At 37.4% G+C, this 23,613-nt stretch overlaps 3 protein-coding genes across 8 annotated transcripts; 1 reads left to right on the plus strand and 2 right to left on the minus strand.

The window, feature by feature from the left end:
• On the plus strand, positions 642 to 7,750 carry LOC18768334 (BEL1-like homeodomain protein 7). Its single transcript, XM_020569617.1, has 5 exons — positions 642 to 1,601; positions 2,479 to 3,436; positions 5,686 to 6,065; positions 6,165 to 6,225; positions 6,719 to 7,750. The coding sequence occupies exons 2-5, from the start codon at positions 2,537 to 2,539 to the stop codon at positions 7,415 to 7,417; spliced, it is 2,040 nt and encodes a 679-aa protein (XP_020425206.1). The 5' UTR covers positions 642 to 1,601; positions 2,479 to 2,536; the 3' UTR covers positions 7,418 to 7,750.
• On the minus strand, positions 8,456 to 13,994 carry LOC18768934 (protein CHROMATIN REMODELING 35). 5 transcript variants are annotated; one of them, XM_020569632.1, is made up of 8 exons: positions 13,626 to 13,994; positions 12,664 to 13,008; positions 12,476 to 12,580; positions 12,283 to 12,387; positions 12,098 to 12,190; positions 11,603 to 12,010; positions 11,322 to 11,480; positions 8,456 to 10,632 (listed from the first exon to the last, which is right to left on the minus strand). In XM_020569632.1, exons 2-8 carry the CDS (start codon positions 13,000 to 13,002, stop codon positions 8,824 to 8,826), a joined length of 3,018 nt encoding a protein of 1,005 aa, XP_020425221.1. In that variant the 5' UTR covers positions 13,003 to 13,008; positions 13,626 to 13,994; the 3' UTR covers positions 8,456 to 8,823. The 5 variants fall into 5 exon arrangements, with proteins under 5 accessions (XP_020425221.1, XP_020425224.1, XP_020425222.1 ...); XM_020569635.1 differs by having other exon boundaries at positions 8,456 to 10,356; positions 10,471 to 10,632; positions 12,664 to 13,994; XM_020569633.1 differs by having other exon boundaries at positions 8,456 to 8,769; positions 8,852 to 10,632; positions 12,664 to 13,994.
• LOC18766904 (protein CHROMATIN REMODELING 35) lies at positions 14,550 to 22,692 on the minus strand. Of its 2 annotated transcripts, none has more exons than XM_020570588.1 (7): positions 22,542 to 22,692; positions 22,284 to 22,353; positions 20,583 to 21,136; positions 20,297 to 20,464; positions 19,575 to 19,736; positions 15,046 to 16,799; positions 14,550 to 14,945 (listed from the first exon to the last, which is right to left on the minus strand). In XM_020570588.1, the coding sequence occupies exons 2-7, from the start codon at positions 22,327 to 22,329 to the stop codon at positions 14,942 to 14,944; spliced, it is 2,688 nt and encodes an 895-aa protein (XP_020426177.1). In that variant the 5' UTR covers positions 22,330 to 22,353; positions 22,542 to 22,692; the 3' UTR covers positions 14,550 to 14,941. The 2 variants fall into 2 exon arrangements, with proteins under 2 accessions (XP_020426177.1, XP_007201415.2); XM_007201353.2 differs by having other exon boundaries at positions 22,505 to 22,691.

Genomic DNA, 23,613 nt, shown 5'->3' on the forward strand with positions numbered 1-23,613 from the left:
GGTGTGGGAATACAAGTAAGTAGTGTCACATTAGTGGGTTAGGCAAGTGCTATCTTAGATAGAAGCTCCAATAAACCATATCCCCATCATAAAAATGAAATATTTGTGAGAGACAAATTTTTTTTTTGGGAAGGTAAAAATGATGGAGATGCTTTTGCAAGATAAAAAAAATTACTTTTAGTCATCATATTGAAATTAAATTTTTTTTTATCATTATTACTATGAGGGTGAGGTAAGTATTCTAATTCTAGTATGGAGTTAAAAGCCTCCCACCTAAATGATTAGTTTTATTTTTAAACATTTAAAAATTAATAATCATTAATAGTTAAAAAAAAAGTATAAATAGACTTCTTGTTTTTGGTATGAGAATAGTTTTTTTTTTTTTTGGGTGCAAATTTTATCAGTAAATCTGACATTTGTCCTTGATATTTATAAATTGGTTTGGAGATCTTTGAAAAAGAAAAAAAAAAAACTTTTGTCCCCACCACTTGAACAAAGTAATAGCTAAAACTATACAAAACAGAATTTGGATGATAGTGACAAATATGCAATACCACAACAATAGGGGAAACAACTAGAAATACATAAAGATGACAGGACCACAAGTGCAAAAATCCCAGATTAGTTGGCACAAAACGACAAATACAGTGATATGGGCACCTAATGCTAAATGGTGCACCTCTTAAATTAAATAAAAAATATATAAAAAACTATCTGTTAAAAGACAAAAAAAAATTAAAAATTAAAAATAGAATGCAAAATTCAGAAGAGAAGCTTAGGACAAAAATACAAAAATTAAAAAATAGAGGAAAATAATAGAATATGCTTATATGGTGGATATTGCAGGAAACCCAGACCTTCCATGCTCAAAGGGATGAGAGAGACAGCCATAGAGGTTGAAGTTAGATAGAAGGAAGAAAAAAAAGAGGAGAGAGAGATTAGATGGTGGGAGAGGATATGGGGGTTTAAGAGAGGGTTTTAGGTCCACCAACTGGTGGTTAGAGATTGAGCTCCTTAACCAAACACTTGAGCATCACCAGCCAAAGAAATAATTAAGCATAGCAAATTGTAGAAGAAGAAGAAGAAGAAGCAAATAACAGCAAAGTCAAGTACCCAACAACTTTTCCCCAACTGGGTTTCAAGCAAAAAACTAAGAAAAGCAAAGAAACCCACCAAAGCCCCAAAAGGAGAATCCATATCTGGAAAAAGAAACAAACCCGCATACTTTGAAAGAGAAAGTCATCATTTTTCTTGAGTGACTCAGTGAAACACTTTCTCTGTGTGTGTTTTTTTCTGTGTGCGTGTGAGTCTCACGTGGGGTTTGATTCAGTGATGGGTGGAGAATATCTATGATTGCAAAAAAAAACAGAGCAAAAGTGAAAAATTCATAGCTCTCATCTCACTTATTTTCTCACACAGAAAAGATATTGTTTTTTCCTTTTTGTGGGTTTTTATTGTTGTTAAATAATAGAGTTGTTGTTGTTGGTGTTCTTGGGATCGGAAAGTGTTTGGTTCTGAGAGGATTGTGTTCTAGCGATCGGGTGATGTTCTCTAAGACTTTTCTGTTCCCCACACAACCCACGACTGTTACCAGTTTCCAGGTATTTTTTTATTTTTTATTTTTTTTCCTGACTTTATCTTCAATATTATCTTTTAGCTACTCTCTCTCTCTCTCTCTCTCTCTCTCTCTCTCTCTGTCTCAGTCATGAATTTTTCTGTTTTTCTTTTTGTTTTATGGTTCTCTCTTTCTATTTGTTAAGATGATGATCCGTTATAATTAGTCTGTCTTCCTTGTTGCTGTTTTATTTTTTCCTTTTTTTCTCTCCTTGTTGGTAGTCTAAAAATCTTGTTTTTCATTTGAATTTATCTTTATCTTTTCCTTCTCTGAACATGGTTTTCTCTTAGAATTTAATTTTCCCTTCTCTGGGGTTGATTTCTGAATTCTGATTCTGTTTGCATGGCGCTTCTGGGTAGTTATTGCTTATTATTTACTTGAATAATTCAGTTATTGGAAAAAAATAATGGATATAAATAATTTTTCTTCCTTCTAAGAGGTTCTTTGTACAAAGAAAGTTTCTCCCAATGGATGTTGGTCCAAAAGTCAATCCTTTGCCAGGCACCTAACAAGTTCATATGTCAGCATACAAAGACTGGTTTTTGGATGATTAATTCTCCTATATGTTGGGGCATTAATTACCTGTATTATCTATAATTATAAGTTTCTGTCTGCGGTAATAGAATTTGCAATCAATTCCTATATCTCCAAGTGTTTTGCTTTGGTGAGTTGATTTTCTTCTGTGAGGATTGCTTGGAATCCCAACAGATAATTTTCTGTACTTGAGTAGTTTTCCTTTAAGTGCAAGCTTATACTGGTGAGAGTAAGAATTGATGATTCACAATTAAATTCCTGTAAGTTTACTAGTTTTCTGACTATGCTACGGATTAGTAATGATGGAAGTTGTACTGATTTATTTTCAGGGTTGGGGATGACTGTAATCTGACTCAAATAACTGGGCAACAAGGAGCAGAGAAAAGTATGTCAACTTATTATACTGGTTCGAATAATCAAAAAGATGCCACGCCAATGCTTTATTTAAGGGAACCTTTGCCTAGTTCATATCCAGAAGCACCTGTTCTTCCTGGTAACATGATGATGTATATGAACTCTGGGTCATACTCGGATGCATTGGCTGGAAGTTCTCAGCAGCAAAACAACTGCATTGACGTAGTCTCCTCCGCGGGGGCTTCAGATAACAATTCACAGCAGCAGGATGTTTTATCGCATCTTGGTGGCTCCCGTGTTGGGGAGCAGGGATTCAGTCCATGGAGGGAGGGTAGAAATGAGATGCTAGTTACGCAGCCCATGGGTGGTTCTGCAGCTATTCTTCATGGCGGACAGAACTTGCAAGGTCAGGGATTATCCCTCAGTCTCAGTACACAAATACCATCAGGAATGCAAATGCCTTCTATTCCATACCGCAATCCCAATATGGGTTTTGCTTCATTCTTAAGTCCAAATCCATCAATCTCAAGTGAGGGTGACTGCAGGAATGGCTCTTTTAGAGATGAACAGCCAAGGAATGTTGAATATTTGCAATCTGGTTTTCCTGGAGGCAATCCAGATTCAAGTAAAGGGGATTTGTCTCCATATGGGATGTCGAGTATTGCAAGAGCCATTCCCAATAACAAATACCTCAAAGCAGCACAACAACTGCTTGATGAAGTTGTCAATGTCCAGAAAGCACTGAAGCAGCATGATAGGGAGAAGAACCAAAGCACACATGAGCATCGAGATGATGGATCAAAGAATGAGCTCGAAAGTGGAGTATCTTCAAACCCTCAAGACACAGCCAGTAACTCACAATGTGAGCTTTCACATGCTGAGAAACAAGAGTTGCAAAGCAAGTTGACGAAGCTTCTGTCTATGTTAGATGAGGTATGAACAATGCACTTTAGTTTTATGTCTCTTACAAGACAGACCCAAAAAAGAAAACTCTCTTTATGAGGTAATTATATGTTCAATCTTGCTCATCTGATCATTTGGTCGTAATGTTTACCACCATAAAATCAAGGCTTGGTTGCACTTTTTGCTAGATTGACATTATCCAATCATCTTTGTTCTTTCTAAGCCGGTATGATTGATTTGTTTGCAGTTTTGTTCAGTGGATTACTACATCACCTGCTTTTATCACTTATGTGTGATTTGTGCTCGTGATATTATGTAATAAGTTTATTGTTAGTATTAGAAGTAATCATTATGTTTATGATCAAAGGTCGTAACTGGGGGCTATTTTGAAACAATGTGTTAGAAAACAATGAAAGAAAGAGATACTAGTGAGCATTGTTTTATTGGATGAGATTGCTTTTAGTTTTTCATGCCAAATTTCCCTGTATCAAATAGATTCTAGAAAACTGATTAGTGTGTGTAAAGGTATTTGGTGTCTTCATTTGTTCAACCATGAAGATAAAATAACTAAGAAACAAAAGGAAAGGGACAAGAACTAGCAGTCCACCCAAGCAAAACCAAAAAAATCTATAATGATTTAGTTGCCAAACATATGTTAATATCTGATTGTTCCAACTGATAATGACAGATTAAATCAACGTTTTTGTAAAGATTTGATTGAATAATAATGATTTTACTACTCTTCTTACTGGTTTTAAGAGGCTTGTTCTTTCGGTTCAGACATACTGTAATTAAGAAGAAGCTTCAAGAATTGTGAAAAAGGAAATGTTGCACAGGCAATTATTGAATCACCTGGAGCCTTGCATGTAGGCTTTTTAGATGATATGTTGAGAAGCATTGCATCGTATCAATTATTTCTACTGCTTTCACCATGAATACCAATTTGTTGATGGCTTGTATGATATGTATTTACTCGCAAAGAACATGGGATGTGTGAAATAAAATTGACCTTAATGAAATTATTAAGATAACTGGTTCTCCTTGTATACTTGCCAATATGTCCTTAATGTCCCCCATATGCTTATGTACTCCGATGGAACATCAAGGTAATCCTCCTATGTAGACATTTGACACTAGTACTCTATGTTTTTCTATGAACAGAAAATAACATAAGGTGCAGAATTGTCCTCAGGTATCATTGTTAATTGTTGATGTGGATGGAGAGGGAAAAATCCCTTTGGTTGGAGCCAAAGTTTCCATAGTCACTGAATTGCTCATGATAAGATTTCTTATATTCTGGTCTATTAATTTAGGGGATTTACATCACGAGCAGCTTTAGTTACTTAAAAATTTGTACAACAATATCTTCTTTGAGGGCTTTTTTAGAAGTTTCTGGTTGTGTTTGCTTGTCTCTTGGGGACCTTTGTCTGGTATTGGGACAGATTATTATTCTGTGGGGCTGTCTAAATTCTAAAAGGTTATTTGCTCAATATTAGGTGTTTTTGGGAACAAGAGTTGATTATTCTGTTGTTTTACAGTCTGATAGGAAGCTGTGGTTCTTTGCGTTATTCTGTACATAATACTGTAGTCTACCTATTCTATATATTGGTATGGTATGAAACAAAGAATCTGTTTCACATTTGATAACTATAATTTATTTATGCCTAAAACTTCCTATGGAAGTTTAGGGAAAGAGATTATTTCTTTTTGGGCTCCCTAATGCACTACTAACTGCTCTATTTGATAGTTGATTGTCACTGACTTTTCTTGCTGTCAAATTGTACCTTCATCTCTAGCTTTACGTATAAACTACATGACAAAGGTTCCCCGTACTGAAAAGATTGCACTAGATCCATGACATCTCTGCACTATTAAACCCTCTTTTAATTTGAATTTCAATGATATTGGGAAATTTTGAATTCTCTGTTCCTTCCTATATGTGATCGCTTTAAAAAAAAAAAAAAATCCTTTTCAACTCTGGGTTTATAACTTCACTTCTTTCTCTCTGTCTCTTTGTTTGTTTGTTTGTTTTTTTTTTTGAATGTTGTGAATCCATTGTTATCCGAAAGTAGAAACTTATTTAATTACATGGCTCTTCAATTCATTTATACCTATATGATATGCCAATCATTTGTGGTGTTATTTTGATAACTTAAATGTACAAGTTCCAGTATTTCCAAAAGGTCAAAAAGTATACATGACTATGTTTTCATTTACACTAGTATAATGGAGCTCCTTTTTTCCCACGAGGCGTAATGATCTTTATCTTACAATAACAGGTTGATAGAAGGTACAAGCACTATTACCATCAGATGCAAATTGTGGTATCATCATTTGATGTGGTAGCGGGATGTGGGGCAGCTAAACCATACACAGCAGTTGCCCTCCAGACTATTTCACGCCACTTTCGATGCTTACGTGATGCAATCACAGGGCAGATACGAGCAACCCGTAAAAGCCTTGGGGAGGAAGGTACATCAGGAAGCATTAAAGGAGTTGGAATATCTCGCCTCCGTTATGTGGACCAGCAACTCAGGCAACAGAGGGCCCTTCAGCAACTTGGTATGATGCAACAGCATGCATGGAGGCCACAAAGAGGTTTGCCAGAAAGCTCTGTTTCGATTCTGCGAGCATGGCTGTTTGAGCACTTCCTTCATCCGTAAATCCTCTGACTTCAACCTTTTTCTTGAACTATTGTTTTTGGGAGATATCAGAGTCCTTAACTTAATTTAATGTCTTAACTATTGATATTTTCCAGCTATCCGAAGGATTCTGATAAGATCATGCTAGCAAGGCAGACAGGCTTGACTAGAAGTCAGGTAATGGGGAAGTAATCATATTTTATATATAGCATTTGGCTAGGTGCACATTCGCATATGTGACAGGGAATAGGATATTTTTCCTATTTTGAATTTGATACATATAAATCTGTTGAATTAGGACATGGAATGTGTTGATTCTTAAAGGGATACATAGTTAGGAAAACTGTGGAGCTGAGTAGTTGGTAGGGGTACTTGCTGAGTATTACGAAAGAAAAAGCAAAAGAATGTTGTCGACATTAAGGAGGAAAATATAGCCAGTTCCTTGCTAGAAATATGAACTTTACTGCAGCAGTTACTTTATTGTTACTTTTCAAAGTTGATGGGTATGGTATTGCTATAACAAGTTATTCAAATAAACTTAATATTGTTTTATTTGAATAAAAAATTAGCATTTACAGATAATATATCAGTTACCGAGTACAAATATCTTCATTTTAATTCGATGCAACTTGAGATCTCAAAGTTCATGTACTCTTTCATTGTGGCACAGGTCTCAAACTGGTTTATAAATGCACGGGTGCGTCTCTGGAAGCCCATGGTCGAGGAGATGTACAAAGAAGAGGCTGGTGATGCGGAAATGGACTCCAATTCTTCATCTGAGAACGCACCTCAAACGAAAAAAAGTGACATGAGGACCATGGAAGATGGAGTAGAAGATATGCAGCCTAGTGCTAGTTCGACATGCACTGAGAGATGCAGCACTGGACAATTTATGGACTCCAAATCCGACCATTTCCATGATGTGGAAATGGCTGGATCCACTGGGTCTGCCAGTTTCCAAAATGGGACTCGTCGCGAAGCTGAAGCTCAGTATGGGCTGGTGAAGCTTAGAGAGGGGCAGAGGGCTGGTATGGATGACTGTAGCCTCTTTTCTGATCCAAATGTTCACTCTGATAGGAGCAGTGAGAGGTATATGGAAGCAGCTGATGCATACCACATGCCGGAGTTGGGGAGATTTGGAAGTGGAAGCGGGGTGTCTCTGACATTGGGGTTGCAGCATTGCGATGGTGGTAGCCTGCCCATCTCTACTGGAACTCATCACAGTTTTGTTGCCATGAGAGGGGATGATTTATACAATCCTGCAGCTTCTTCTGTAGGATCTGAGACAGCAGATTTTGAATGCATGGATTCTGGGAACCAACAACACAGATTCAGTTCCTCCCATCTTTTACGCGATTTCGTCGTGTGAAGATGCTTCATTGCTTATTTTCAACCTATTCTTAGGGGGAGAAACAACAGACATTGATAGGCTTTGGACTGCGTGTTTAGGGACATTCGTCTTTGCTTGCAAATGGTGAAAAGAAACATTGTACTCCTCCAGACATGAAAACATACTAGTACAGTTGTATTATATGAGGAAATTGATTGAAAGATCAGCATATTTGTAAAGATAAGATACATATTTCTTTTTTGGTTTAATATGTGGAAGGGAAAAAAAATGTACAATCAGTGCTCACTGTGGTAATGGTATTGAAGAAAAAAATTTATATTATAGTTTGCAATAATAAAGCTTCCTGACAAATTGTCTGACTGTTATTTCAACGTTGCCCGGTCAATTTCACAAGAGCAACAAAGCCAACAAGAGCCCTTCTTTTGGCCCGGCATTGCTGTTTGCTACATACTTCTGTGCATGATATACAAGCGCTTAGGAGGAAGTAATTGGTACCCTAAGTTTTTAAAATAAATATTAAAACTACTTTATTTGATAGGGGTATAATTGGTATTTAACTCTCTTTGGTTGACAAAGAGGGCTCTCTTATCTAAAGTATATAGATGGATGGATATTGGCAGTCTTTCGCATGCAACTCTAAATAAGTTGCTTCTATGCAGCTAGTTCCCTTTCTTAAATTATGGTTTGTCTAAATCTAAGAAAGATCTTTGCTTTTACAAGGGAGTTTTAAGGTTTGCTAATGATCAACAAGAAGAAGATAAAAACAAACTATTTTCGAACGCTGAATTCCCGAAAGGCAACATATTACAGTTCCGATTTCGTTCTTGGCCTATACGCTATATGTCTTCTTTCTATCTTCCTTTTCCTTTTCTTACGCTCTAAAGCAATTAGGGGAAGATTAGCAAAGCCATTTCGGCATTCTAAAACTAGCAGTTTTCTTTTGCTTTCAAGGCCTTTGAAGTCATTACTCTGGAATGCTCATATTTTTAATTATTTTAGAAGTATTTTGTACCTTAATCCCTGAGAACTTGTCGAAATACTAAAAAACACTTCACATATTTTTCTCTTTTTCGGCTGAAAATCACAGCAATTCTAACAAGCTCTAACGAGCATTTGGATCAGCTACAATATCTAACTCAACAACATGCATTTTTTACAACTTCCCATTCTGCAGATTCATTTACAAAAGAAAGAGAAGCCAAGCACAGCTGTTGCTTACCTACCGTCAGCATTGTTCAAAATGGCCTACAGAGTCTACTGGTATCCTTGACCTAAGTCTAAAAAGATGAGTATAAAGCTTAGTAGTCATGACAAAAAGAGAGATTATTTACATTTTCCCCAAAGCCTTGGGCCTGCCTAGATGGTTTTACCTGAGCAAAAAAAAAGAAGAAAAAAAAGTCAAATCTTTATGTCTTCCTGAAAGCTTAATGAAAATATGATGAATGCACAAACCTTTTCTGCAGAACTTTTATATCTTCCTGCAACAATCGACTTTCCAAGAACATATCACCACATTCATTGACATCAACAGTCTTCATATACAAATCTTGGTCTCCACAGCTCTCGTTCCACTCGAACCACATTCTTGAAATCAATTCCTTCCTACAGCAGATAAAGTGGTCTTCCTCTTCAGGCGAATCAGCAGCAACCAATCTATAGACATATACTTTCTTCTTTTGTCCTGGTCGAAATGCACGGCCTACTGCCTGGCGAGTAACTGAAGGGTTAAGTTGAACATCCATAATTAGGATTCGAGAAGCCCCCACTAGAGAGATTCCTTCCCCACAAGCTTTAATGGAGCCAAGGAAGATTTTAGCATCAGCTGAAATGTTAAAGCGTTCCACGGACTGTTCCCTATGCTTAGAATTTGAATCACCTGTGATCATGAAAATTTCCTTGTTTAGACTCCAGTCCTTTACCTTCGCTGCTAATCTCTCCATAAGTTTCAGGGGCGTAATATACTGGCTGAAAACCAGCAGCTTCTCACCAGTTGATTCACATAGGCCTAGTATACTAAGAAAGAACTTAGCTTTTACTCCATCTCTCAAATTTATATTTTCTATAAGTTTATCCATCTCCTTATTATCAATTTCAGAGCCTTTTCCTCCAGTTGACGAATATTTGTCTGTAAGAGATTTCAACTCTGGATGCATATACACAAGACTCCCCACAGAAGCTTTCTTGAAGTAATCCAATTTGTTCAACTTTTTCACTTCAAGTTTCTGTCTTGAACTAAGATTAAGTACAACGGTGAAATCCACAAGTCCCGGAAGTTCGTCCAGAGAATCTCCTTTGTAATAATGCAGGACCTTCCTGGTCATTTCTCGAAGATCTTGTATGACAGCCACTTTCCTTCTAAAATCTTCATCTTTCTGGAGAGTGTGTTCTATTAAGTCAAACAGGGCTAAATTTGTACCAGTTTTCGATTGTTTCCTCACACCTGATATCTGCACTCTGCTCATTATCCGATTAACAACAGCCCGGGAAGTATCCAATTTCAGAAACTTGGGACGAACAAGATTTAAAATATTGAAAACTTCTTTCACATGGTTTTGATACAGGGTTCCTGAGAGGACAACTTTTAGAGGTGTTTGGACTCGTGCAAGGGACTGAAGCATATTTGTATCCTCATTCCTTGGAGTGTGACCCTCATCTAAAATAAGAATGCGAGGGACCTTCAGCAGAATTTCTTGACAATCAACCGATGTCCTGCTGGTCCCATTGTCACACATTATAGTAGAGAACTGTTGATACCCTAAAAAAAGGATGCTCTTCTGCTCTACCCATTGTTTTAAAATATCCAGCTGCTGAGACCGGTTATCTGCTGTGGAAGTGTAAAAATCATGCAACGGAATGTCCTCCACCTGCCATATCTTGAACTCTTTCTTCCATGTAGCCAGAATGCCTTTAGGTAGAACAATCAGTGGTCTAGCATGGGGGAACCTAGCTAGGAAACTCTGCACAAAACTTATAATCAGAAAAGTCTTTCCAGAACCGGGCGCATGAGCCAAAATGCAACCGCCTGGATTATCTGTCAGCAAGTTGCTAGAAAGAAAATTAAAGCCCTCCACCTGATGTGGTTTCATTTGATTTCTATGCCTTGGATGGGCATAAATTTCTGTTGCTATTAAATAATCCTTAGTAGACTTCAGTCCAACTGAGAACCTCTGAGTTGACTCGGTAGTGTTGGCATTCCGTGACTCATACTTGAAAGTTCGTTTAGTCCTTTTGGCCTGATCGTGAGGAAACAAGGATGAAGGATCACAAGTGAAAAATAAGCACGAGAATAAATTAACAGAAAAAGGCATCCCATCTCCTGACATGATCCAATCAGAGATACCACTAGATGACACAAAATAATAACCAAGGAACAAAAGATGGATAATTAAGTGTCAAATATTTTTCCATGACAAAAGATCATAAGTTAAAGAAAAATCACAACTGAGTAATAGCCGTCCAAGGCATGACATGAAACATAGCACCCTAGATAATTATTTCTTGTTGAAGAATGTAAAAGTACCACATCTGAAACTTGACAAAACATAATACAATATGTGAGTGGTTCCACCACTAATAACACCGAGGCCTTCGCATAAAAATAAAAAAAACACTGAGGCCTTTTGTGATAAAACGCCACACCTTCTAGGCTATGCACATGGTTAAGTTGGGGACAATATCGGTGTTGATAGTAGGAATGTAAAAATACCACTTCGGAACAAAAAAAAAAATTGAAGCAGATAGTTAATGATTAAACAACACATGTTCCACCTCAAAGCTAGATAGTCCAGAGTTTTTCAAATATATCCAACATTTAATTTCAGAAACAAGTAAATGAACCTCTCACGAGTAGTTTACTAGTTCATTCATGTGTAACTTTATATAATGACATAAGTTGCACAAAAGAAGAAAAAAGCATGAATACCTTACTATATAGGAATTCAAACATAGTTTCAATTCCTTGTTGAACAACTCCACAGATACGACAAACTAATCCAAGGTCATCCTTCTGGATGAAAAAGTGATCACATTCTTCCCCACATACACCAGATGTTTCATCAGCTGAAGGATCAACAGCAATATCCTAGAAGAAGCAGCAAGCATAAATTTGATATAATTTGAAAAACAAAAGTGCCATCATGGAAAGTTTGGTACAAAATCAATTATCAAAATTTTGGTATGCTCTGAGCTATCTGATGCAGATACCTTGGAACATTCTGTTGCCATTGCCATCTCCTTCCATATTTCTGCTAGATCATCTTCGTCAATATCATTTTTCTGATACTGTTCTTTAATCTGGAAAGTGTCGTGATTACCTTCCCCAACCACCTTATCATGTTCATATTCTCCAATAACATGATCGGGCTTATCTGTCCCAACATCCATGTTACCAGCCAGAACTCCTACCTCTGTGCTTTGAGCTATGCACCCCCTGTTAGTCTCTTGATAATTAGTTTTCCAATTACATTCCTCTTTTTCAGAAGATCTTTGATTCCCTTTTCCAATCACCATAAGGTATGCTGCACCAACATTGATCTCTTTATCTATCCCAGTATCAATTTTACGGGATAGAGTTTCCAACTCTTCTGTCTGAGCTTTGCCCTCTGCATGATCCTGAAACAGTAAAATATGATGACCATGGCAATCAATGTGCATATAGGACAAGAAGGAAAATGGTACAGTAAGTTCTAGACCAATTACCATATTTTCTGCTGCATCTTCAGCTATCTCAATATCGACTTTTTCGGATGAAGTTTCCAACTTTTCTGTCTGATCTTTGCTCTCTACACAATCCTGAGCCAGTAAAGTATGATGACCATGCCAGCCAATATGCATATAGGATAAACAATGAAAACGATTTAAAAAACGAGTTATACGTCAATCACCATATTGTCTTCAAAACCAACGTCTATATCTTTATCTATCCAAATATCAACTTTTCCAGACACAGTTTTCAACTCTTCTCTCTCATCTTTGCTCTCTAAACAATCCTAAAACATAATATGATGACCATGAAAACTAATATGAATATAGGATAACAGGGAAAACAATTTGAACAATGAATTCTAGACCAATCACCATATTGTCTGCTGCACCAGCATTTACATCTTTATCTATCCAAATATCGAAATCTCTAAGCAGAGTTTCCAACTCACTACTCTGATGTTTGCCCTCTACAGAATCCTGAAACAGAATATGATGATCAGTCGATCGCTGAAATTTTACGCAAGGTACATTAATATTTCAAATGCAGGGATAGAACATACTGTCATGCTTTTCTTTAGCAATCTTCCAACAGGCTCCAATACAATCTTCTGATTTAGATGAACTGGCCTCCCACTTCCATCGTCTTCATCATCAGAACTCAGGACAATGACAGGCGGTGCTCGTGCTGTAATATTGTTTTGATTTTCATCTTCAAAATTAATGACATGTTGATCATGGTCTGGAGGATGCTCCAACACAAGCTTCTGATAGATATGAAGTGGCCTCCTACTTCCATTGTCTTCATCATCCGAACTAAGGACAACAACAGGCGGTCCTACTGCTGTACTATTGTTTGGACTCTCATCCTCTATATCAATGATATGTTGATGATGTTCCATAGGAGGCTGCAGCACAACCTTCTGATTCCATTACTCTTCCAACGCTTCAAAGTTAATGCTAAGTGATAAACAATCAATTTTTTTATTTTATACCGCTAACACGACTATTTCGAATTCATCACATAAACATTGTCTCAGAACATGCCAACATTAATCTTGAAAGAGATCCCACCAGAAAAAATGTAAACTAAACATACTAAAGCTCTGTTTTTGGGTAACAGTAAATATTAACAAAAGAAAAACTGAAATGTCAATAACCCATCAATTTGGAGCCAATAAACTCGTATTGGTTCCACTGGGTGGCTTTTTGGTCCAACCCAGAAAGCTTTCAGGCGTCATTGATTAGGTGGAAAGATAAAAAGTACCCATTACTTAATGAAGGTTTCTCTTGTAAAACGTTATTGTTAAAAAAAAAAAAAATGATCTTGCTTGTAGAAACACACTTAAAAAAGCAATAGACAACAATGAATGAAGAAAGGAAGAATCAAAGATATTAGTGTTTTTTTTCCTTTCTTTTTTTAAGAAAAAAGAGCAAGCAACTGAATGTTAAATCATAAAAGGAAATTACTGAAAGACGGAGAAAAAGACTGAACCTTTACCTCTGAAACTCGGGTAGAACTCACCTGGGAAATCAATTTCTGGTCCCACACACAGCTCACTAAGCACTAAAATCAGTTTCAACAAATAAGTTTAAAGAAAGTGTAAACACCAAACAGTTCATTATTCTGTAATGCAAGCAAAAGATGAGCCTAGTTCTTCTTGGAAAGCAAGAGTGAGAGAGAGAAAAGATGGGTTGTTCTAGCATGCACTGAATGTATAAGGACGGGTGTTAGAAATGGCTTCTGCTCAAAAATCTTCTTCGAGTGTTTGTGTGGGGAGAGTGGGAAAATGGGAAAAGGTACCGTACACACAAAGTTACAGGCTCTGCTTTCCCCCACCCTTCTTTCTGTATTTTCTCGGTACGGATTCCCAAGTTAAATAGTGGCACTCTCCGTCTGAATCCGGAGAGTCAAAAATTAGAAGGTAAAACGTGACTTTTGGTTTTATAGTTTATTATTTTTATCATTAAGGTCTTTGTGGTTTTAATTTGGTCATTTTTAGCCTATGATTTCAATTTGAAGCAATTTAAAGACAATTCACAATTTCAGTTATTTGTGGAGGGGCAACTCAGTCCACAAATTATTAACAAGTTAATTCCTTTTAAAATAAACCATACAAATAAAAAATTTTAAAAATAGTTTTAAAATAAAAATAAAACATCTCTCTTCCCCTTAACCTCCCACTCCCAACCTAGCCAACCACCACCTCCCTATAATTGGCACTTGCATGCAGTGACGAAGGGCAAGTATAATTATTCCCATTTGCACTTGCATGTAGCGATGATTAATTGTAAAAGGGTCTCAAGGTCATGGAGGTGTCACTCTGATTCTTTCCTATCACCCTTGTGCCACTAGCATACGATATTTTTTTTCTTACGTTAAGCGCAACTGGTGGTTGGTGACCGCATGATGTCAGTTCAATTATACTCAAAATGCTTCAACCCTAAATTATCAGGAGAATTTACGTGACCCAAAGACAGAAAATCACCCTCCTGCAAATAGCATTTTCAAAATTGCCATACTTCAGATTTTTTACAAGTCAGGATTCATTGATCTGTGTACATAGATATTTCTCTGACTAGTCTGATTCTTTCTAAAAACAGAAAACAAAAGCTGCCTGTTCTAAGGAATCAAAAAGCAACCCTGAAGGAGAAGTTCAATATGGAAACTGTGTAGTAACTGGTAAACCACTGATGCTGAGCAACCTGTCTGAAATGCTTTCGGAAATCCCAAAATCTAGGGAAACATATATATGAACAGACAAGAGACTATATGTCAACCAAACTATAGTGAGACAACTTTCCCTACTCTGTACGTCAGCCCAACGCTGATGGCAGGACCTACCTGAAATAATAGAAAAAAATAGTTAGGACATGCTACAGAAAGATTTAGGTCTTGCAAGTTGCAACTCAAAGATGACAAGAAGATGTACAAGAGTACAAACCTTTTGTAAAGAACCTTTATATCTTCCCTAAACACTGGACTTTCAAGGAAGAGATCACCACATTCATTCACATCAATGGTCTCCACTCCAAAATCCCGATAACCACAATACTCGTTCCAGTCAAACCACATTTTGGCAATTAGTTCTTTCTGGAAGCAAGTGCTATGATCTTCCTCTTCAGGGGAACTAGCAGCTACCAATCTGTACACAAACACTTTCTTCTTTTGACCTGGTCTAAATGCACGGCCAATTGCTTGCCGGCTCACTGAGGGATTAAGATGGACATCCAGAAGTATGACTCGAGATGCCCCTACCAGAGATATACCCTCTCCACATGCCTTAATTGAGCCAAAGAAGACCTTAGCAGTAGAGGAATTGTTAAATTGATCCATGGACCATTCCCGTTGCTCGGAGCTTGACTCACCTGAGATCATAAACATTTCTCTCCCAGGACTCCAACCCTTCATTTTGGCTACTAATCTCTCCAAAAATTTCAATGGTAGGAGGTACTGACTGAACACCAAAAGTTTCTCACCAGCTGACTCACATAAGTTCAGTAGATTAAGGAAGAACCTTGCCTTGACTCCATCTTTCACATCCATTTTGTCCAAGAGCTCATCCACTTTATCATCTGGATCAGTGGGTTTCCAAGAGAAGGAGTACAATTTTGGGTGCAGATAAACAGCACTCCCAACAGAACTTTGCTTGAACTTCCTCGCGAACTTCTTCAGTTTCTCAGTCTCATGCTTCTGTCTGGTGGTGAGATTTAGTAGCACAGTGAAATCAACAAGTCCAGGAAGTTCATCTAGGGAATCTCCTCTATAATAATGAAGCACCTTGCTAGTCATCTCACGCAACTCATGTATGACAGTCACTTTCCTTCTGAAATCATTATCCTTCTGTAGAGTATGTTCCACTAGTTCATAGAAAGCTGATTCACTTCCAGCTTTGAACTGCTTCCTTACACCCGATATATGAACTCTACTCATGATGCGCTTAATGATGGGTCGCGAAGTTTCGGACCTTAAAAATTTAGGACGAACAAGATTCAAAAGATTGAATACTTCGTTGACATGATTTTGAAAAATGGTTCCAGAAAGTACAACTTTCCTAGGTGTCTGTAATTTGGTAAGGGATTGGAACACATCAGTGTTATCATTTCTTGGAGTGTGCCCCTCATCCAGAATCAGAATTGAAGGTGCCTTTAGCAATATCTCCTGGCACATAGCTGATATCTTGCTAGTTTCTCGATCGCAAACAATAGAGGAGAACTGCTTGTACCCTAAGAAAAGGATACTTTTCTGCTCCACCCACTGTTTCAACACCTCCAGCTGCTGTGATCGATTGTCTGCTTTGGATTCATAGAAATCATATAATGGAATATCCTCTACTTGCCAAATTTTAAACTCCTTTTTCCATGTATCCAAGATTCCTTTAGGAAGCACAATAAGCGGTCTAGCATTTGGATACTTGGCTAGAAAACTTTGCATGAAACTAATTATCATAAATGTTTTACCAGAACCTGGAGCATGGGCCAAGATGCAACCCCCAGGATTATCACCCACCAAGTTACTAACAAGAAAATTGAAACCCTCCACTTGATGAGGTTTCATTTGCTTCATATGTCTTGGGTGGGCAGAGATTTCAGTTATTATCAAACCATCCTCTGACAATTTAACTCCACTTATCTCAGCTGCCTCTCTGTCTTTGGCATTCCGAGAATCAGGCATGTAAGTTCTTGTACTCCTTTTGACCTGAGATAATAAAAGAAAATTATTATAATATGCGTCTTACTTTCCAGAAGAGGGTATTTAGCTACTAAGAAAACAAATAAATTCTAATAAGTTTAAGTAGATCCATCTATTGATGACATTTATTCCATAACAATGAGGCAAATATAGAAACTAGAATTCAAGGCACAGTTAAAAAGCTAAACCAGGTGATCAGTAAGGCGGTAACAAAAATATTCACTTCCAATATGCAATAAATTTTATGGATTAAAATACTAATACCAATTTAATTATCTACTATTTCTGGGTACTTATTCTCAGAAAATTATCTCCTATTCCTATAACCCTGCTTATCTCATTTTCGCCCAGCTGATCCTGAGCCTGGGCAAAAGAGTAATGGGGTGGGTTTAGAATCAAATTATTGTCAAATCCGATGAGCGCATGTCCTTCAGAGACACAAGTTGGGTGTTTCTATCAAGCAGATTATATTGGACTTCTGAGTAGTGAGAAGCCAACCCTTGCTTTCCTTATTTATTTATTTATTTATTTAGTTGTAAGTGTTGAGTGAGTTTTCTACTAGTGCCAAAAATAAGGTGAAGAATTGAGAAAAAACAAAAGACAAAAAAGAAACCTGTAGGGATACCCAGTTCACTAATTGATAGATAGGGGTATTCACATGTTGGATCGGATTGGGTTTGGGGTACTTTCTCCATCATCCCAACCATGTCAAGGTTGATTGGATTGGACCGACTAGGGCTTAAAATAGAAACCCAATTTTTTTGACAAAACTTGGCCAACAATTAGCAAAAGCACGACTCTAGGCATATCACTCAGGCATGCAGGCCCATAAAGGACGAGCCTGCTAAAGCAAGGGAGCCCACAAAAGGGCAAGGCAAGATTCAGGTGATATGGGATTCATTCAATTATCTATCACCCAAAGTTCAGAAACCTTTTCAGGAAGATAAAAGGTCTTACCATTGACAACATGGGAGATGAAGCATAATGGTCAGTTGTTCCTGCTCAATCCCTCATGCTCAGAAAGCCTTAAATATACAACTCTGGTCTGGTTTGCGTTTGTTCAGGTGGAAAGTTAACATATACAAAACGGAACCAATGCATATCAGGTTTTAAACGATAAAGCAGACCCAACCCATATGAACTGATACAACCAACCAGGACCTATTAGTTTGGGTCGAATCCATTGGATGGATCAGTCCAAGAACAGCCCTATCTATAGGTTCATTGCTAACAACAGGGACACTTTATGCACTCCATCCAGTAATCAGAAAGGTACGTGTACATCTCCATGTTGAAAACAGTACTTCCTACATCCTCGGCTGATAAAGCGCAAAATTCAGCCAAATTCACATATTTTGATCATACAAACAGGCATTAACCTATTCGACCAAAAGAAAAAAAAAAGAGGCATTAACCTAGAGACATCATTCATAAAGAACCAGAATAGCAGGATGAAACTTCACGTTCCCTAGGATAAGTTTCAGCCATCACTAACTCTTCAACCTCATGGTTGTAAGACCACAGCTTGGAATGATCATGCTCCATCCATTCAAAAGGACTAGAAAATAATCCATGCGTTATATGAGTTATAGCTAGACATTAGTCCTTCAAATTACCACGACCACCTCTGATGGAAACAACAGATCCTCAGTTCACCAAAAAAGACGATCAGGATTATATTACTTAGGTCCTATTTCACTCTAGATTATAGAACCTGAAGACTTCCTCTCCCTAAATACATTGGTACAACAATCTAGCAAGATTTTGCATTAAAAAAAAAGTGAATTTCAAATTGAGCTGGTACAAAACGTAGTTACCCTAGCTACAGGATGGCCAAATTAGCTGCTGGATTGGGTAGCCGCAGGGACCTGCTCTATTAGGAGCAGGTTTGGGTAAGAACAATCAGGTATGGGGATTTTTATAAAACCTAATGACGAGGCAAGGCGGGTATGGGTAATACCCACGGGAAACCAGAAATCACATTATTAATTTATTTGAAAGAAAAAAAATAGAAACATTCTACTTCTGAGCCCTTTATTATTGAAAAACTTCCATAAAAAAGAAAGAGTAAAGGGAAGAGGTGGTACTGACTCCATAAAAAAGGGGATCAAGAACGGGAGAGTAATAGATCATCAAGGCTCCAGTATTAGGACTCAAAGGGGAGTCATAGAATAGAAAAGACCTTAATTTTCAGTATACAATTGATAATGTAAAGAAAATAGAAAAAGAAAATCTTTAAATATGCTTTATAAGGTAAACAATTGATGTGATTACATCATTGCATTTAAATGAAAAATTGGAGGAATAGAAGCGCTTAGATCCTCCAGCTATTGCATGCATGTTTTCACTATCTCTTTACCGTTTTCCTTTTTATTGTTTTGTGCAAGAGTTTAAAAAGATTTGTTAATGTTGAGGATTGGTGCATCGGGTTTGGGTCATCTGTATGGGTAATGCCCATTGAATATAATCGGGTATGGGTTTGTTGGTACCTGCCCTGCAGATCATTCTCATATAAGGGGCCACTTTATCCTACTTTCATGGTGCATAAGCTCACATGATAGAGTTTCAGAAATCGTCATAAGAGACAAAGCTGATTCAAGGGATGATATTGTTTTCCTATTGGTTTAGTTCTAGTATCTAAGGCCATATATCACCGATACCTACAGGCCACTGAATATCCAAGGAGAATCAAACCGCACACATATATGTTGCTATTTTCTAGAAGCAACTTAGAAAGCTGATAATATGATGATATTATAGATGCTCAAGGGAAAGCCATACCTTGTTAAACTGAAACTCAAATATGGTCTCAATTCCTCTGTCAATAACTCCACAAATGCGGCAAACATATCCAAGATCATCCTTTAAGACAAAAGAATGATCACAGTCACAGTCCTCCCCGCCGTCACTCATCCCTTCAGATGAAGGGTCCACAACAACATCCTATCAGAAGCAGTATAAAGTCAATGTAAGATACTTATTAAAATGGTGAATGGAACTCTGGAAAGAAATCAAACATTGTAGTACAAAAGATTCATAATCCTCAAGCTTATACCAGTCATTTGACATTGAGACACACTTTCCACATGTCCACATCAGATTGAATAAGAAGAACAAACTTAGAAAAATGTAACATTTACTGGAAGGTTTGGTTTTTTCTGTCATTTTCCCTCAAATATGGTTAGGGTTTTCCTCTCACCTTAAATTTTAATCATGTTTTGGTCTGTTCAGGTGATGAGACATCTCTTTAAATGGGAAAAATGAAAAAGTTTTAAAGTTTTATGAAGCATCAGTGGACTATATTTGCACAAACAATCATTTCCTATAGATCAAAGATGGAAGTTGTTACTTTGAGCTCCATCAAAGCAAAGAGACCTGGCACAATCTGCACCAACCGTAGGCCAAGCAAACATGTCTTTCCACTTTGGAAGACCATAAAATATATACACACACAGAGAGCAAAGAGACATGATAACATAGTAAAGAATGTATATCAATGATACCTTGTTAGATTCTAATGCCATTGACATTTCATTCCAAATATCTCCCAACCCATCATCTTCTTCAGTATCAGTCTGGTGATTGTCATCATCTTCTACACCAACATAAACTCCTGGGTCATTCTTGATTTTGGTCTCTCCTGGAACTTTGTTCTCAACAAAGTCCCTTACCTGAACATGGTCCAGCCAATCATTTGACAGATAGGATAAAAAGTGAGAAGAGAACAATGAGACAGCCTCCTGTCAGAGAATATTGCACAAATAAAATCATCTCATAAGGCATACATACCACTAACTGTTCAGATGGTTGTCCCAAGAAAACCTCCTGGAAAGAATAGGATGGTTCTGGCAAGACGACCTCTTTGAAAGGATAAGGAGGTCTTGGATGTTCACTTTGTTCCTCATCTGAATCAATAATTACAACAGGCAATAATGCTGCTGGAGCATTATTTTCAACAGAGTCATCCTCCAAATCAATGACATTATTTTGGGACAATGGACTAGCCTGTTGATTTGCAGATTTAGGAGCCCTTTTACTCTGCCTTTTCTCCTCCAAGGATAGATTTGACAGAGCAGGATATTTTTCAAAATAAGGGCAAAGAGTTTGCCTCTTTCGAGCAAGAATTGCCTCTATGTCCTTTGTAACACTTCCATATTTGCCAGAGTCTATCCTCTCCAGCAAGTCCGGTATGGCAAATGGATCACTGTAATCAACAACTTCTGAAGTAGACTTAGGCCTTTTATGTACAGCTTCATCATGGTTACTTGGAGAGAAGTCCATGCTATCATAATCATTTGTATCAAAACATACTTTCATCCTCTTATATCCCTTGGAATACAAACCTGAGCTCGAATGAAAGGTGCCATACAAATAGACAAAGAAGAAATGAGGAACTTGCGTAAAGTGAGAAAAAGAAGTAGGCTAATTCCAGAAACTTATGAGTTCAGAAAACCATCTAGCCAAGCAATGGTGGATCCAGCAAGGGACAGTGAAGTCAATCGCCCCCACTTGCCTTTTCTACACCCATGAACTTGCACATCAATTTGATGATTTCTTGGTGATTTGTTTGAGTGTGTGGGGGCAACATGTTCAAAAAAATGCCTCACAGGAGGGGATAGGGCAGGCCTACAGGGGCAAACAAATAAGTTGAATTGCAGGCAACAAATTCAGTTGCTTAAAACGGGTTGTTATGGGTAGTCACTTAAAAGAAAAAGCAAAGAAATTTAGCTAACAGCCAAAACTACAAGACCTGATCAGTATGAGCTCTAATTTCCCAAACCTCAAATTTTGTTCTAGTCTCTTATACCACCGACTCATCTGCTAGGGGTTTTATACATTGAGAAAAGTGATTTGACTGTATTAATAATGATGTTCTAATTAGGACTCATAATATTGCATTTTCTCTACTAATGAAAATATTTATAATCATATATTTAGACTATGTAACTGGAAAAAAAAAAAAAGAGTGAGTGCAAGATTACGCTAGTGGGGAATTTCAGTGCATACTACAACTCCCCCATGGTAGAATAGAAGCAACCCCCACACTGTTTGGTGAGCTGCAACAGGCAACTTTGAGAAGCAGCACGAATTTTGTTTTGTTTTTATTAAAGGAGAGTAGCCACACAAATGGTGCGCTTCCAAAGGCCGTTGCACTTCTGATTGTGCCCTCCTCATCCCAAATAAAAATAAAAAATAAAAAGTTCTTCTCAGCTTCTCAACACTAGCTTCTCAAACGCCACAGACTATTGAATTGGCCCTAACAGCCCAAAATACCCAAATAATCTCTACTATTTTCATCGTTAATCCATTTCTTAACCTCTAAGTCCCCTTCTCCATCTCAAATTATCTTTAATGCATAAACAATTTGTTAAGCAAAACATGAATTCCACAACTTCTAATTCTTCTACTCATGGGTTCTTGACTACCCTCAACCCTGCATTTCTCTCAGATGCCATACAAAAAAATACCATTCAAGAAGCAGAGGCTTACCATCGTAAGATGTTTTAATAGGCGTTAGATCAAGTGGTGACTCCATGGCTCATCAAAATCCAAGAAAACACTGAACATAAGCAACCCAACAAAAAAATTCAATTTCGACCCAAATAAAAAAATCAATCATTTTCATCAAATAAAAAAAACCCAACTAGTAAACTAGTAAAATCACCATTTTTGTGTGAGAAATTGATGATAACAAGTAAAAAAACAAAAACCTTCGAACTGGCAATTCAGAAATGAAAAAGCACTTGCATTTGGGTTTTTGAGTCTCAGAAGAACACTCTCGCTCTCTCTTGCTCTCAAACACAGTGTGTGTAGGAGCGTCCGTACAGCTTCTCCTCCAGGTGTTGTTTCTGTGTAAAAGCGTAACAGACGCACAGCGTCAGCGAGGAAAGCAAAGCATTGCAGAGCAGAGAGGAGCTTTCGTGTATAAGACTTAGACCGTGTGAGAGTGCGAGTTCATGACGTGGCAGGAGCTGATTGGGTGGAGAAGATGTGTGTGGTGGGTGCAAACGTCGTTGCCAATAAGAAATTAAAAAAGTTAGAAAATATATATTAATCGCGTCACGCTTGGAATCTAGGCGCTTTTGGTCCCGCGAGGATTGGGGATGTTTGGAAATATGGAATTATAGCTCTCGAGCCGGAGTAGGAAATGTGATGACTCGAATCCGGTGTTTGGTATGCGTTGAAAATGAAATGGAATGGGAAACATGATATTGTTGCAATTTTGGAAAAATTGATTATCAATTTGGGGTGTGCTCAATCCGAAGTTGCTTTGAGGCAACATCTGATCTATGCCAATTTTGGTAAAGTTTAAGTTGAACTCAAAAGTATCTACTTTATTTCTCTTTTAAAAAAATAAATAAAAAATTCTTTATGAGCATAGACGTAAGGGACCGGGGAGCGCTCTATCAGTGGCGGAGTTCCTGCTCCTATTTGTAGTTGAATGGGTAAGGCTACATAGTTAGTTCGATAATCAGACTCCTATGTGTAGAGAAGCTTGCCTAATCCCCTAATCTATTACCTGTTTTTTTTTTACTTGTTTGTTTCCTCCTTATCAATAAAATAATGTCGCTTTTTCATAAATAAATAAATAATAAAAAATTTAGAAATTAGTATGATGATAGCATTACGAATTCATTCAAGTTATGCACACGTACAGCTAAATTGTGAACCCCAAAATCAATTACGTGCAAAAATTATTATGTGTGACAACATTGTCATCTAACATAGTAATTTTTTCCAATTGTAAAACCAGCAGAATACTTGTAGCCTTTCACTAGTAATGAAAGAGGATGCATTTTACAAGTGGTGGCTTTAATAT

Source organism: Prunus persica, chromosome G8, assembly GCF_000346465.2.
Source record: "Prunus persica cultivar Lovell chromosome G8, Prunus_persica_NCBIv2, whole genome shotgun sequence".
Classification (NCBI taxonomy): Eukaryota; Viridiplantae; Streptophyta; class Magnoliopsida; order Rosales; family Rosaceae; genus Prunus; species Prunus persica.